Below are 15,273 nucleotides of genomic sequence, written 5' to 3' on the forward strand. Positions count from 1 at the left end.
TAAGAGAAAATTAAACTAAATATAGGGTTATGACCTTTATTTAAGATATGGATGTTGCACATCGCATTTCCATCATGCATTTGCATATACCGACTTTCATTATGATCTCTCAGAGAATTACAAAACAAAAAAAAGGTATGTTTTTAAGTGAAGTACCAAATATTAATCCAGAATGTCTGTTAATATTTTGGAGATTCCAAAATTCACCCTTAACCTCAGATCAAACAGCAAACCATTAAGGTGTCCACTGAGAGTTTAATATATTGTTTTGCAATGGGACATTTTCCAGCGATGTATTTCACGTACAAGCAGATTCCTTTCATAATGTTGCTGTTAGTAATACTGACAATAATGACGTAACTGTGTCTTTTATTTGCTGTACAGAAGGTATTCGATAACTCCAGAGGCTACAGATGAAGAAGAGAGGAACGTGCTTAAGAAGGACAGGGAGGGCTGGCATGTACAGAATTCGAGGCCTCAGAGGCGACTCTTCAGGAGGAACATGAGGAAGACGGCAGTGAGGAGAATACAGACGGTACCCACGGTAGGAACCACGATCTCCGTCACCAGCTCCATGTGACTGCTCAGTGGATCTAAAACACATTACATTTTTAAAATTGATGGGAAAATGCAAGGATAGAAAATAGACTTGCATCAGTACAACCAGGACAAGATGTAAGCAAATCCCTGAAATAAAAAAAAGCATTCTCTAGTACCTAAACCTCATCATGTGCAGGCCAAACCTTTGGCATTTCTGCATGCCCCTTATTTTCCTTGGATTTTCTTCTAGCTGGAGGAGCAAACAAAAGAAAATTCCTGTTAGATTTAGGTTGGGTTTTTTTTTTTTTTTAAGTTAATTAGATTTGTGCACTAAGCCAGAAATCCATAGTTGTGACCTGCTGGCCATTCATTAAGCAATTTGTTCTTATTTAACAAACTAAATTTTCCTACCAGGATGACTAAAATTGTAAAAAGGGTTTCTTTTGTTTGCCCCAGCTAGATTTGAAAGGATATTGTGAGTTTCTGACATATTCTTAAGAAAGACATTTTCTCAAATGTACTGACCTGCTGCTAGAAGCTGGTTACTAGAGGTGCAGGTTTCTGTCGCTTTCCTTTTCCAGCTTTCAATCTGTGAAAAACAAAACAGCATTAAAACACATCAGACACAAATAAACCCGTTGAACTGTTATGTAAAGGACAGATTAAGACATCCAACATAGATTAATGTTCTTCATCACCATATGTATTTTATAGAGGTCATTTGCACAAATATTTATGTTGGTGGGGAGGGTTCCATAGTAAAGCAGTTTTCACATAATTTATGGACAATTCACTGCAAATCTTTATCTCCAAGGCCATTTAAAGTTCAACATAACATGCATCTTGTCAACACCATACTATATCTTTTTACAGATAAATCTGAATAAAAGCACTTACTTAGGAGTTCTGTTTTCACATCTCATCTTCTAGTGTGATATTGGACAAATGTTGAAAACAGGCGTTTAAAAATGAGCAAAAAATGAGGATGTCATGAGTATTTCTTTCCACTTTAATCCCTGGTCTAAGTAATATAGTAGCAGCCAGCTGGAGCTGTTCTGCTCATAAATGTAACCAGATGTTCCCTTTGTGGCTACATCTTCATTTCCTATCCTAGTTTTAGCACTGCGTCAGTAACTGTTGCAAAAAAAATAAATAAATAAGAAGCAAAAAACAAAAAAAATACCTCTCTCTGATTGGGAAAGCCATTGGAGTTGATGATGCGTTTGTAGAACTGAACAGAGGCTTTTGGGTAACGCTGTTTATTTTTGCTGTCAAAGTCCACGTAGTACAGGCCAAATCGCTCAGAGTAGCCCTCATCCCATTCAAACATGTCAAGCAGAGACCACGCAGTATATCCTTTCACATCTACCCCATCGTTAACCGCTGAGGAGATAAGAACATAAGAATTGTTAGCTCAATTAGTAAAGCTGGAATAAGACAAGTGTAAAATTTATATCTTCTAGTTTCACACTGACCTTTAAGCATTTCATTGATGTAATCCCTGAAGTACTGTATCCTCCATTCATCACACAGGTCAGTGCACACTATCTTCTCTGAGACGCCGTTTTCTGTCACATATATCATAGGGTTTCCATACTGCGTCTGAAGAAAGGAAATCAGGCTAGGTTTATGTCACTGCGCATAGTTCACGTCTTGAATTTGTCTCTGCACAACTAACGTCTTTAGTGTTAACAGGTGAGTAAAATGAGCAATACCTTCACATAGTGAAGCAGCCGACGGAAGCCCCACGGCACAGAGTAGAGCCATTCAGAACCAGGATCAGGCCAGAGCGGGTCTACGAGCTCTGCTAGGTCCCGATCAGTAAAGTAAGTACCTCCACGGTTTGAGGGAAAGTTCTTCTGTGTGATGTAGCGTGTGGTGAAGTGGCCGATTCCCAAGAAGTCGCAGGTGCCCTTGACGTAGCTTTTCTCATGAGGGCTGAAAGTGGGCAGACGGGAACTCCCCAGGCCTTGCTGTGCACTCTTCCTGCCTGAAGAATAAAATAATCTTTATTTAGATCTTCATTTTACAACAATGTCTACAAACTTCTCAGTCGAATATGTTATAATTAACATGTTATAACATGATATCGGAATTAAATTGTTATAACATGTTATTCTGTAAGAAAAACATCTAGCAGTTGATATGGTGAAGGTTTTTGTGACAAGGTGTTTATTTAACATTTCTGTAAGGAGTCTCAGGTGTCAGTACTTTGTATCAGTCAGTATGTTTTCCGCCACCATAGGGTCTTCAGGACAGAGGAGTTTTTTCTGGTTCCTCAGTAAGATTACATTTGACTTTTCTGTGTGTTATTCAAGAGAGAATAAATAGAAACTGTTGAGGGGATGAGCCTCGGTTTATAGTAGCTATAGCATATGCACTTGTTTTGTGGACATTCCACAACATTAAAACTAACTATAAACTGAGAAAAAGCACGACATGTCATTCGTAAAATATTAAAAATGTAGTCATTGGCAAATCGCTGTGGTATAAAACAATTAGAAACTTTGAGATTTACTGTTGTTGGTAGATAATCAAGTTAATATTTTTTTTCCAAACAGCATGTTTTATTCCTTACTTAAAAGCTCACTAGAACAAATTTCCCCAAATCACTAAGAGCTCTCAGCTCATCAGGGGGCAACTTCAAAATTTGTGGACAAAATAATAGCTACCTCACCACTATTTAGCCAGAGGAGTGGGTATGACCAACATAAATCTATTTGTTAATCTGAGAGCTCTGGAACTTATCTAACAACCAATTCATTGAGTTACAGTGGCACAAGAACACTGGTAGCTAATGTTTAAGAACAAGTGTAATATTTATCGAATCCATCATTCCAATTCATGCCAAGTCAAGATTCATGCCGCAATATTTTGTACTCTCTGTAAACTAGTCATAGAGTTCTTTGGTAAACGAGATAAAAGAGGATTACAGTAATCCAGACAAGTTGACAAGTTAAGAAACGAAGTGAAATAAAACAATATTAATTGCACATATTTAGAATTGTCTATGGTCTCTATACTTTTTCTGCTCTTAGTTGTTAGAAAGATGTGTTTGGATATAATAACTTGCCTACATATTCCTTCATCACTTGAGGATAGTCTCCACTGAAGAGTGGTGCAGCAAACCAGCCCAGGTAAAACTGCATGTATCTGTCAGCTGCTTCAATGTCCCTCTGATTGGTGATGTCCACTGGCTCCCCCCAGTCAGTAGACAGAGAGATGCCCACTAGCCCTGAGGTCAAGCAGAGCTTTCTAAATGCAGTCAGTTGGATTACAGTACTGAAGTATAGGTAAAGTATTTGAGTAAATTAAAAACAGTTTAATTTAGAGAAATTTTTTTTTTTAAAAGTTTCCCCCTCAAATTTTTACTCAATGTTATGTAGAGATTTACCTTTAAAGTAATTTTTCATTTAATTTTTCTCCAGAAAACGTCCGACTTCTGCATGTTTACTCGTTTTTTAGTAGCCACATCAGTGAGACATTGTTCAGTTTCTGCTAACGGAGGAATTTATTTTTTTTTTTTTTTTACCTTTCTGTTTGCTTCGCCACTGGATGTCATAAGTGTGCCAAACTTTAGCATGAGCCTGCAGGTTTAAATAGGAAAAGACTCAAGCTCAGCTTTAGTGTATAATTTTAAACATTACTATAGCTATATGATAATAGTCTTCCAGTATATGTAGCTTGATTGTATTCCTGCTTTGAGAAATGAGAACTTACAGGTTCGTGTTTACCTTAATGATGTTGTGGGCAGCCTTGTAGGCGCCAGTGCCTTTCAGTTTCAGTCCAGGAGCATGTTCACCAGTCTCATAACCCTCCACTGCAACTGACTGGAATGAAAATGATATTGTATCATGTACAGTAAGTGCATTTTAAAATGATTTTCTCATATGAACTCCTCATATTTGGGCAGGCCGAAAGAAAATGGTGGCTCTATAAATTTCCATTTATGGCCTTGTGATGTCTATATACACAAAAAGTGCTTCATGGCAAACTACATAAACTACATAAACTACATTATGAAAAATAATAAATGAAAATGTTTTGACATGGTTCAAATAGGTAAATAGCTATATGTATATGTAAGTATGTACAGTGCCTTCCACTAATATTGGCACCCTTGTTAAATATGAGCAAAGAAGGCTGTGAAAAATTGTTTTATTGTTTAACCTTTTGATCTTTTGTTAAAGAAAATTCACAAAAATACTCTGCTCTCATGGATATCAAATAATTGCAAACAAAACACAGATTTATCCAAAAAAAAATCTTTGTTAAATATAGTTGTGCAACAATTATTGGCACACTATAAATTTATACACCCTATAAAATTATAGTCTCCTATAATGCCTGATGAGGTTGGAGAATACATGGCAAGGGATCTGAGACCATTCCTCCATACAGAATCTGTCCAGATCCTTCAAATTTCAAGGTCTATGCTGATTGACTCTCCTCTTCAGTTCACCCCACAGGTTTTCTATGGGTTTCAAGTCATGGGACTGGGATGGACATGGCAGGACCTTGATTTTTTGGTCAGTAAACCATTTTGTTGATTTTGATGTATGTTTTGGACCATTGTCCTACTGGAAAATCCAACCATGCCTATTTTAAGCTTTCTGGCAGAGGCAGTCAGGTTTTCACTTAATATCTGTTAATATTTGATAGAGTCCATGATGCCATGTATCCTAACAAAATGTCCAGATACTCTGGCAGAAAAACAGCCCCAGAACATTAAAGAGCCATCACTATAGTTAACCGTGGGTGTGACGTACTTTTCCATATGGCTACCTCTCAGTGTGCGCCAAAACCACCTCTGGTGTTTATTACCAAAAAGCTCTGTTTTGGTTTCATCTGACCATAGAACCCGATCCCATTTGAAGTCCCAGTAGTGTCTGGCAAACTGAAGACCCTTGAGTTTGTTTTTGGATGAGAGTAGAGACTTTTTTCTTGAAATCCTTCCAAACAACTTGTGGTGAAGTAGGTGACTTCGGATTGTAGTTTTGGAGACTTTCTGACCCCAAGATGCAACTAGCTTCTCCAATTCTCCAGCTGTGATCCTTGGAGATTTTTTGGCCACTCGAGCCATCCTCTTCACAATGTGTTGAGACAATATAGACACATAGACACACGTCCTCTTCCAGGTTGATTCATAACATTTCCAATTGACTGGAACTTCTTAATTATTGCCCTGATGGTGGAAATGGGCATTTTCAATGCTTGTGCTATTTTGTTATAGCCACTTTGTGAAGCTCAACAACCTTTTGCTGCACACAGCTAAATTGCTTGGTATTACCCAGTGTTATGAATGACTAAGGGAATTTGGCCTATGTGTTACCTCATATTTATACCCCTGTGAAACAGGAAGTCATGGTGGAAATATTTCCTGTTCCCAGTCACCCAGGTGTACTAAAAAGTGTAAAATATCAATGGGATATTATGTGTTGTGTGTTGTGTTTGCAATTGTTTGATATCCATGAGAGCAGAGTATTTATACTCTAATAATTTGTGAATTATTTGAACAAAAGATCTAAAGGTTAAACTATAAATACAATTTTTTTTCACCTTCTTTGCTCATATTTACCCAGGGTGCTAATATTAGTGGAGGGCACTGTATATATTCAGCTTCAGAAAGATGAGATTCGTTTTGCTTACCCATGGATTGTTAAAAGTGATCCAGTGTTTTACCCGATTACCAAATCTCTCGAAGCACAGGTTGGCGTAGTCATTAAAGAAATTGACCATGCTGCTGTTCTGCCAACCACCATATTTCTCCTGAAGAACCTGAAAATATGCATGTGAATTCCTGACCCTCTGAATCATACAGGAAGCAAATTTGATCAGAGCTCTGTGTGGAAATGTCATTATCTCCGTTCCCAGACAATACGGCTATGCACATTCCCACCACGGGTTATGCACAAATAAATGATCTCTGAATCTTCCTGTAGAATCTAACTAAGTACTACAGTTATTATCCTGAGTAAGAATGCTTCATTTTTAAAAAAAAAAGGGTTACCTAAACCCCCTGTAATACTCACCTGAGGCAAATCCCAGTGATAAAGGGTTACAATGGGCGTGATCTGACTCTCCAGAAGCATATTGATGAGATTGTCATAGTGTTGTATTCCCTTTTCATTGATTTGATCAGCTATTAAACAGAACAAACTGTCTCAGGATTTCTTGATTTAGTGGCGAAGTAATTGTGATAGGTTACTTTTAGTTAATTAAAAAAAAAATCTGTCTTACACTTAATTCCAGTAGGTAGGATCCTTGGCCAGGAAATAGAAAAACGGTAGTGATTCAGCTTCATGTCTTTCATTAACAAGATGTCATCCTGAATATGAAGAAAAAGTTAAAAAGTCATTTAGGATAGTGGACCAGTTCTTCTGTATACACAGGCTTATATCTAAAAGGATTGATTCCATGATGTTAATACGTTAAGCCTTAATATATTACATTAAATATTAGACATTACATTACATTATACAAACAATATCACATTATACATATTATACATAAAGACAGTATACAGACTGTACATGTACGTTGTACGTCACCTTGAGTTTGTAGTAGCTCTCACAGGAAGAATCTCCAGTGTTGTTCAGGTGGGTTTTGCCTATTTTATGTGAAAACACATCCCAGATGCTCATCCCTTTGCCATCTTTATTCCAGGCTCCCTCAGTCTGATATGCTGAGCTGCCAGCACCCCAAGAGAATGCTGTGATATTAGACACATGCACCCAAATTATTTTTTAACAGTATATAGGAATCTATTTGCCCACTAGAGGGAGCCAATATAAAATGAAAATTAGATCGATAGCGTACTGCGCAGTCATTTAACTTTACAATACACCTAGGGGCAATTATGTGTAGCCAATCCACATACTGGCATGGTTTTGGAAGGTGAGGCAAACTCATACGGACACAGGGAGGCCCAGAACTGTAACCCGAGCTCAGTATCGAACCCTGGAGCTGTGAGGTGCCAGTGTTACTGACTACACCACTGTGTTACCAGCTACATGGGATTTTAGAAATCTACTATGTGATTTCACAAGGACACAAAACATCTCAGAGACAAACAAAATCTAAATGTTTCTCATACTAGCTGAATTCACGGTATATATTAATTAAAAATAAAAAGTATTAATTAAATAAATTATTTCACATCTGTGGTCACTTAATAGATTATTAAACCATTACAGTCGAATTGGTGTTATGTCTTTCTTGGAATGCAAAATGTTACCAGTAGGGAAAGTGCCATAATGAAAGGATCCTTTCTCATTCTTGGTCCAGTCAAAATCCTCAGCTGCCGAAACGCACAATGCCAACACGAGAACATGGCACAAGCTCAGAAGACTGTGCTGTGCCATTGTGTTCTTATGGTATGTGTCAGTCTTCCAATAATTGTACCTAACAGATAGATAAAACAGTCAAAACCTTTCACTTGTAAAACTGTATATGAGCATAGCACATATGACACATGAAAACATCAAAGTCTCTCACACATTACACTGACTCAAGCAAAGCAGCTTTTTGGTATGTAACCTTGTTTACATGATGCAGTCTCAACACTAGTTAAGTTTAATGCTTACTTAACCCACAATTTCTCTACAGTGTGATGTGGATTCTACTTAATGATGTCATATCTTAAGCTGCTTCGTTATCAACATAAAAGCCACATATCTATCTACTGGACATATCAGTATTACAACAGGAAAACACACCAAAAAAAAAAAAAAAACGTCACTTGCACTAGAAACATCCTGAGATTTTTCAATTTTGTACCTTACTCAGAAAGGTCCAGAGCCTGTAGCTATGTGAAAGACACATGCCAAATTTCTCATATGCAATCATTCATAAATTCAAAATACATTACAAGCACAGATTAGACTAAATTACCATGTGTTCATTTCATCCAGCTATACGACACACTGACACAGAGTGCTATCAGAGAGAGAAAGTAAGTCAATTTATCCAAAGCTGCTAATATGAAAGACATCTCAAAAATGTAGTAGAATTACAGATTAATTAAAGAGTATCTAGGTGCGCTCTTTTAGCACAAGTAGTTACTGCCAAAATCAGGACTTATCCCTCTCTCTCTCTCTCTCTCTCTCTCTCTCTCTCTCTCTCTCTCTCTCTCTCTCTCTGAAAGAACACATATACAGGCATACCTGCTCTTCTCTATGCATTTGTCCCAAAATGCCAGAATGTAACCCAAATCTCTGGACTTATTTCATCCTCACATTGTTCTCGAAAGGTGCTGTACAGCCACCACAAAGTAGAAGAGAAACATCCAGCAGCTCCTGATGCTATTCAGGAACCTCATGACCCACACGCTGGCGCAAATACCCCCCATTCACGCTCAGTGGGGTGAAAAGGGAAAAGTGCTGGTGCAAACAGGTTCAATAGAAACACAGATTTGATGCTGTAAGCAAAATAATGTTAATGAGGATGATCTAGCAGATGGCAGGGTTCCACTGGAGGTGATGAGGAGTAAAATCTTTAAACATACTGTACAAGAAAAAAAGATTTTTTATAAGGCATACAGTTTAACAACTTTCCAGAGAAAATGGATCATTACTTGTACCTGCACACGTAAATCTCCCATAAGGTAGCTCTGCAAAGGTACCAATCTACACTAGCTATAGTACTGACCATTTTTATTCAGTTAAACCTCTGCACATAAAATACACACGCACTAATTATACCTATATATGTACGAAAATACATTAACATTCTTTATAGTAATGCTTAAGCTTAGTTAATAATTAATTTATCTTAACAAACCATTAACAACCCGTTAATAAAGCATAAGTAATGTTAATAAAAGTCACTGTGTTAGATTTATTAATGCACTAACCAAAATTTAATTCATTCATGAATTAAAATAAGCCCAATGCCATTACTACCATTTTTGCAGTGGTTAAATGTATGGCTGGAGTGCAAAAGAGACTCTGAATACAACCAATAATCATTTAGTAACATGCTATAAATTAATTGATGCATATTTATGTGGATTTATTTTCAGTCCTGATTTGAATAAACAGGTTAATGCAGGAGCATTCAATCAACGTTTACAAAACATCAGTTATTATGTGTTAACTTACTTTGGTAACATTAACAGTGTTTTATTAATGTTGTTTATGATCTGCTAATATTAATATTAAACTAATGCAGCTGATAATATTAGTTAAGAGAAAGAAAATATGAAGTAATTTTTTTTTAAAGTTACCGACTACTTCTGAAATGTTACCGAACAAAACCCTGGGAACTCTCATTTACTCATTTAAACCTCTTAGTTTGTTGACATTTTATTGATGTCTGAGTTATCCTGGTGTTTAGTACTGCAATTGCATATTTTATACAATGAAAATTCCTTTACATTGATTTAGTCTCTGAGAAACTATAAAAAAAAAATATATATATATATAGGTCTTACAAAAATGAAATGCTGTATTCCAAATGTTAGTTATTTTTTATTTATTTATTTTGTGGTAAATTGTCAGATGAAAGCCTGTGAATCCTGTGTTCTTTCACTGTTTGATTGGTGTTTACTGAAATGTTAGTCATTGAAATATAGAAAATGGACAAATGGCATCATAAGCAATCCAATTCAAGATAATGAAATAGTCTGTTGGTTTAATTCTCTGTTCATTTCTATTTTCTTCTGATAAGCAGTTATTTTAGTTGTAAAGGATTAATAAATCTCCATTGAAACACATGGTGATGTTAATGTGTTTGTGGTGAAACTTACATGTTCCTAATTTGTGCATTACTCATTAATGCTTAAATACAGTTTGAAAACCGAGAAGCATTTTTGTTCAGTGCAGAAAACATGCTGAACTGTTGTGGAAAAGTGTTGGCACTGCACTCTGCTATTTGTGTGTGTGTGTGTGTGTGTGTGTGTGTGTGTGTGTGTGTGTGTGGAAAGGGTTATGACAATATGCCCCAATGCTCGTAAGCATATGACTGTATTCTTTCACATGTAGTAAGTGTGCGTGTGTGTGTGTGTGTGTGTGTGTGTGTGTGTGTGTGTGTGCGTGCGTTTGTGTGTTTCAACACTAAAACAGTCCGCTGTGTTTAGCATATCAATACAGAGAAGCTGTAGAGAAACAGATGAGTGTTCTGGCACTTCCTTATTCTCTCATGCTGCTGTATTTAAGGAGCATTTTTGTTCCCTCCATGAGCTGAAATGAACATCTTTACTAAAGTCCCCGGAATAGCTCAACAAACCAGGTATGTTTGTGCTAGGTTCAGAAACCAGAGCAGCACCAAAAGTTGCAGGCTGAATCTGTCTGAGCCTCTGCCCGTAAGCAGGGATGTGTTATGACATCCAAATGTGTTTAAATAAGAATAACACTAGTATGTGGGTGATAGTATGCTGAAGTGGATTCATGTTTGACTTTTCCTTCCGCTGTAACAAACTAATCAACTCAGATACAGCCAGGGAATTCATTTGGTCAAATTGACAATATGTACTATATTTGAATATTAACTCAAACATTAACTCAAAATTATTTACACTGTTTGCAAGATCGAACCGAATCAATTCTTAATAAAGTTATGGCCTGAGTTTCCCAAAATGCACTGTTCAATGGTGGAGTGAGTATCACACTAAACACTGTCTCTCTCTCTGTCTCTCTCTGTCTCTCTCTGTCTCTCTCTGTCTCTCTCTGTCTCTCTCTGTCTCTCTCTGTCTCTCTCTCTCTCTCTCTCTCTCTCTTTCTCACTCTCTCTCACTCTCGCTCTCTCTCCACCAGGTAGAATAATTTTAATTTTATGGTGCTTTTGGAAAACCTGGCCCAGATTTACACATTTTACAAATATTCTAGATATATGCTGTTGTGCTCTGTTTATTTGATTTATTTTACAATGTGACTATGTGTAGGAGCCTATAAGAATCTATTCTTGATAAATATACCCTTGAAGGTGTATCTGTCCCTGCATGGTGTTGTGTGTAAATGTTCTCTGACTGTGATTTTATCCCTCTTTCATATGTGCTGTAGCAAGCTGGGGTCTGTGCTCCAACGTGCATTTTATGGGTCCAGTGGGAAGGTGAGTCTTTTCTTTACACTGTACTTGCATGAAATAAATAGCTATTCCTAGTTTATGACTAAAAGATGCATAATTGTTGATAGCATATTTTATGGAAATACGTAAACTAATTCTAGACCAACACGCTTAGTCAGGAAGGTTTTATCCATGTGCCTCCAGAACACTCTAGTCATTTATAGTCGTCTACTGAAAGACCATTGTTTAAAATTTTCTAAAGCATGAATTGAATAGAAGGAAAATGCGTGCACTCATGCTTTGTGTCAGGTGACCCTTTTTGAGCAGAGGAACTTTGCTGGCCAGCGCCTGGACCTCAGCTCAGACTGCCAGAAACTGAGCGACAAGAACTTCCCTGAAAGATGTAACTCCGTGCAGGTGGAGAGTGGAGCGTAAGTATACAGTGCTTACACACACATCCTGCAATTGCTTCCCATAACTACTATAGCTTGAATTTCATAAGAACTTGTCTTAACTTTGGTCTCAACTAAAACCCACCTGAACAGAATCACGTCTATTTATTGAAATGTTTTTATTACTAATCATTGCAGGGTCATAATCATAACAGGTTACATTTACTGGACTTATATGTACAAAAATCTGATAATGATCAACAAGGTTGTATGCAAACCCATTGAAGATGAAGGGCAAGACACCATTTAAAAATTAGTATTCAATCTCTTTATTTACTAATGGGGCGGATCCAGTTATGTTTGCACACATGCAGCTATGTAGATAAATGGTCCAAGTTCACAAAATAATTCACAGATAATTTTACTAAAATTGTCCTGTATCATGTTGTTTACATGACTTGAGTACTTTGTATATGCCTGAAGTCAAATAATGATGCCATACATATGCATGTGTAAACACCCACATTGTTCATAATTGCTGCAAATTGAATCTGTTTAAAGCTAGTCAAATACCATGTTAATACCATGTTTACAATACCATGTTAATAAGACTTCCATGTGCATATTGATATGATATGACACGAAATGATAACTGAATGTAATTTAACACAGATCGAATCTGTCACTGTCCTTTTGAAGATATGTTTGGATTTTTAAGCCCTCTTTAGTGAAGTGCTCTAAGCCATTATAGCCATTATATTTACAGACATCCTTATAAACTTTGCTAATATGTGGGTGTTTTTGTTGTGAGCAGCTGGGTGGGCTATGAGCATGAGCACTTCCGTGGGCGCCAGTATTTGTGGGACATGTCTGATCGGGGAGAATATAACTGCACAGATAGGTGGTGTGGCCAGGGTGACCACATCTCATCTGTACGCTCTGTGAAGCAGGTGAGACACTCTCTCGATCCTTTATGAATACATTCAAAACTTGTCGTTTCATTAAACTGTGTCACAACATTTCCTTGAATGCAATGAGTGAATGTGTGGTCTATGCAGGATACAAACCCTCCACGTGCTCAGCTGTTTGAGAGGCAAGGTTTCTCTGGGAGAAAGATAGAGATCCATGATGACATCCCCAACCTCATGACAAGATATAACCTGAACAGAACCTCCTCAATCCGGGTGCTGGGCGGAGCGTGAGTATCTAATTCTACTCTGTTCTTTATTTATCAATTATTGGCTTTCTTACTGCTTCTGTGAAAACTCTAAATTCAACTGAGATCTTGTATGTGTGTGTGTGTGTGTGTGTGTGTGTGTATAGCTGGGTGGTGTACCAGGAGCCCAATTACAGAGGATCCCACTATATCCTGGAAAGGAAAGACTACAACAACTTCTCAGATTGGGGAGCTCAGAACAGTGCTGTGGGCTCCATGCGCAGAATTTGCTTCAGCTGAACTCCTCCTAACCCTGCACTCTAACCCTGTAAAATCCCTCCAAAGCCCCCCCTCCCCTGACATTTTTACACTCAACATGTAAGCCACAAACAATCCACATCCTAGCAGAAAAAAACTATTTTAGTAATAAACTCATGAAAAAGACAAGCATGGTCATCTTGTGGTTCCTTTTTAAACAAAAAGAGTGCTGAACATGAAGCATGAACAGCTTGATAATAAGTAACTGGAGCTGGAAACCCCTGTGTATGCACATTTGAGTGCCCCCTTGTGGTGTGTTGTGACATATTTTGCTATTGTATTTTTAAAAAGAAAATGATCATTTGAAGCAGTTGAATTTGAAATCATCAATGACTACACTTTCAGAGAAATGGGTTACTCAGAGGTATACCTTTGGATAGTTCAGGTTTCTTTAGTTTTTAAGGGGCTTGGAAATCTCTCTGAAAGGCAAATGCTCTGTTATACATAGAACTGTTAGGGGTTCCCCAGAGGGACAAATCAAGGCCCTTTAGAGTTCTAGATTTGACATATTTTTTTTAGGTCCTGCCTGGATCCGTCTTTAATTCCTTTCATGATATGTGACACCCCTCAAGTGACCAGCTTTGCTAAGAATGCAAGGTTAATGAAATATTATCTGATCAGATTTAATTTTCACCTTAGATTATACCACCATAACAGCACCTTTCCATGTTTAATCCAAACCATTTAACAAACTCCTGATGTCTAGGAGATGTATGTATAAATATACTGTATTTATTTATGAATTTGTATATTAATTGATATCTTGTTTATTATAATTGACAGGAAAAATTATGGACTGGCGTCCATACAGGATGTAATCCTGCCTCGCTCCCAGTCTTCCAAGGATAGGCTCCAGATCCACGATAGCCCTGTCGAGGACATAGTGTCTAATGAAGATGAGTGAATGAAAATTCATATTTATGAACCTAAAGTTTTAAACTCAGGGCACGTGTACAAAGTATTGGACAAGTGTGACTTTTTACTGCTGTATGAATTTATTATAAGCACTTTCAATTACTAAGGTAACTTCACTTCTCTGAATCATCCATCTGCTGTGATGAAGACCATGCATGCACATAAGGGTTAATAATTCATGTGTGACGGCATATCCGAGTTTATCAGCATATCTTACTGACCGTAATCTTGATAGCATCAGTTGTTATGGGCCTCTGGCAGTAGGCTATAAACTCACTGTTCTCACCCTGTGACCCTGAGCAGTGCTTAAAGAGCTTAAGTCCTCAATGCCCTAAACGCTTCAAGCACAGCTGTAGGCACTTCTGTGCACATGAGAGCATACGATAAGGAATTCACATGGGTTTAAGGCAGGCCTCTGGCTCCTACACACATGCTAGGTCCTGCTCCGTGTAGGATACATAAGTGGTATTTCTGTGAGCCGTGGGAGCGACAGTTGCTCTCCTTCTGTTGGCCTGATGACACCAGGATCCGTCTCTCTCTCAAGCCACTCAGCCAGTCTTCAGCACTAGTGCTGAGATACAGGCTAATGCCAGCTGATGCCTCTATTAGTGCAGTCCTGGAATACAGGAATGTAGCACTTTACACTAGTCATACATCCGTTTGGCAGTTTCTCACAGAGAGTAAGTTTTGAGTAAGAGAAGTGGGGAAAGAGTGCTTAATCTTAATTCAGATCTTGTACACTACTGAAGCATGGTTTATAGGAATGCAGAACATTGCATAAGATGCACAGAGAGTACCGTACTGTCTCGTTATACACAACTTTGATGAGCTCTGGCTTTTGTTTAGGCCACAGGGTAAGAGCATGGGTAGAAAAGAGAGAACGAGAGAGTCATTAGCAGTGGAAAGCTGTGGTTAGGCTCACATACTTTAAGTTTGAGGCAACTGGTT

At 37.7% G+C, this 15,273-nt stretch overlaps 2 protein-coding genes across 3 annotated transcripts; one reads left to right on the forward strand and one right to left on the reverse strand.

Annotated features, from left to right (window-relative positions):
• Positions 1 to 235: 235 nt before the first annotated feature.
• On the reverse strand, positions 236 to 8,027 carry lctla (lactase-like a). Of its 2 annotated transcripts, XM_053676594.1 has the most exons (14): positions 7,778 to 8,027; positions 7,092 to 7,252; positions 6,781 to 6,868; positions 6,573 to 6,682; positions 6,190 to 6,318; positions 4,275 to 4,370; positions 4,073 to 4,127; positions 3,610 to 3,775; positions 2,256 to 2,526; positions 2,016 to 2,142; positions 1,724 to 1,923; positions 1,066 to 1,129; positions 717 to 790; positions 464 to 593 (listed from the first exon to the last, which is right to left on the reverse strand). In XM_053676594.1, the coding sequence occupies exons 1-13, from the start codon at positions 7,902 to 7,904 to the stop codon at positions 717 to 719; spliced, it is 1,668 nt and encodes a 555-aa protein (XP_053532569.1). In that variant the 5' UTR covers positions 7,905 to 8,027; the 3' UTR covers positions 464 to 593. The 2 variants fall into 2 exon arrangements, with proteins under 2 accessions (XP_053532568.1, XP_053532569.1); XM_053676593.1 differs by lacking the exon at positions 717 to 790 and having other exon boundaries at positions 236 to 593; positions 7,778 to 8,022.
• A 2,620-nt stretch (positions 8,028 to 10,647) lies between these two features.
• On the forward strand, positions 10,648 to 13,515 carry crybgx (crystallin beta gamma X). Its single transcript, XM_017458979.3, has 6 exons — positions 10,648 to 10,770; positions 11,541 to 11,589; positions 11,854 to 11,975; positions 12,751 to 12,886; positions 12,995 to 13,134; positions 13,260 to 13,515. The coding sequence occupies exons 1-6, from the start codon at positions 10,727 to 10,729 to the stop codon at positions 13,390 to 13,392; spliced, it is 624 nt and encodes a 207-aa protein (XP_017314468.1). The 5' UTR covers positions 10,648 to 10,726; the 3' UTR covers positions 13,393 to 13,515.
• Positions 13,516 to 15,273: the final 1,758 nt, after the last annotated feature.

This window comes from Ictalurus punctatus, chromosome 27 (genome assembly GCF_001660625.3).
Source record: "Ictalurus punctatus breed USDA103 chromosome 27, Coco_2.0, whole genome shotgun sequence".
In the NCBI taxonomy this organism is placed as follows: domain Eukaryota; kingdom Metazoa; phylum Chordata; class Actinopteri; order Siluriformes; family Ictaluridae; genus Ictalurus; species Ictalurus punctatus.

Excerpts from the sequence above, each read along its gene's own strand:
- crybgx (XM_017458979.3), top strand. The coding sequence starts at position 10,727 with ATGAACATCTTTACTAAAGTCCCCGGAATAGCTCAACAAACCAG. Across the intron at positions 11,590-11,853 it reads TTTATGGGTCCAGTGGGAAG|GTGACCCTTTTTGAGCAGAG; the intron begins GTGAGTCTTTTC and ends GCTTTGTGTCAG. Across the intron at positions 13,135-13,259 it reads ATCCGGGTGCTGGGCGGAGC|CTGGGTGGTGTACCAGGAGC; the intron begins GTGAGTATCTAA and ends GTGTGTGTATAG.
- lctla (XM_053676593.1), bottom strand. The coding sequence starts at position 7,904 with ATGGCACAGCACAGTCTTCTGAGCTTGTGCCATGTTCTCGTGTTGGCA. Across the intron at positions 3,776-4,072 it reads GTGGCGAAGCAAACAGAAAG|GGCTAGTGGGCATCTCTCTG; the intron begins GTAAAAAAAAAA and ends GCTTGACCTCAG. Across the intron at positions 594-1,065 it reads TAACCAGCTTCTAGCAGCAG|ATCCACTGAGCAGTCACATG; the intron begins GTCAGTACATTT and ends AATGTGTTTTAG.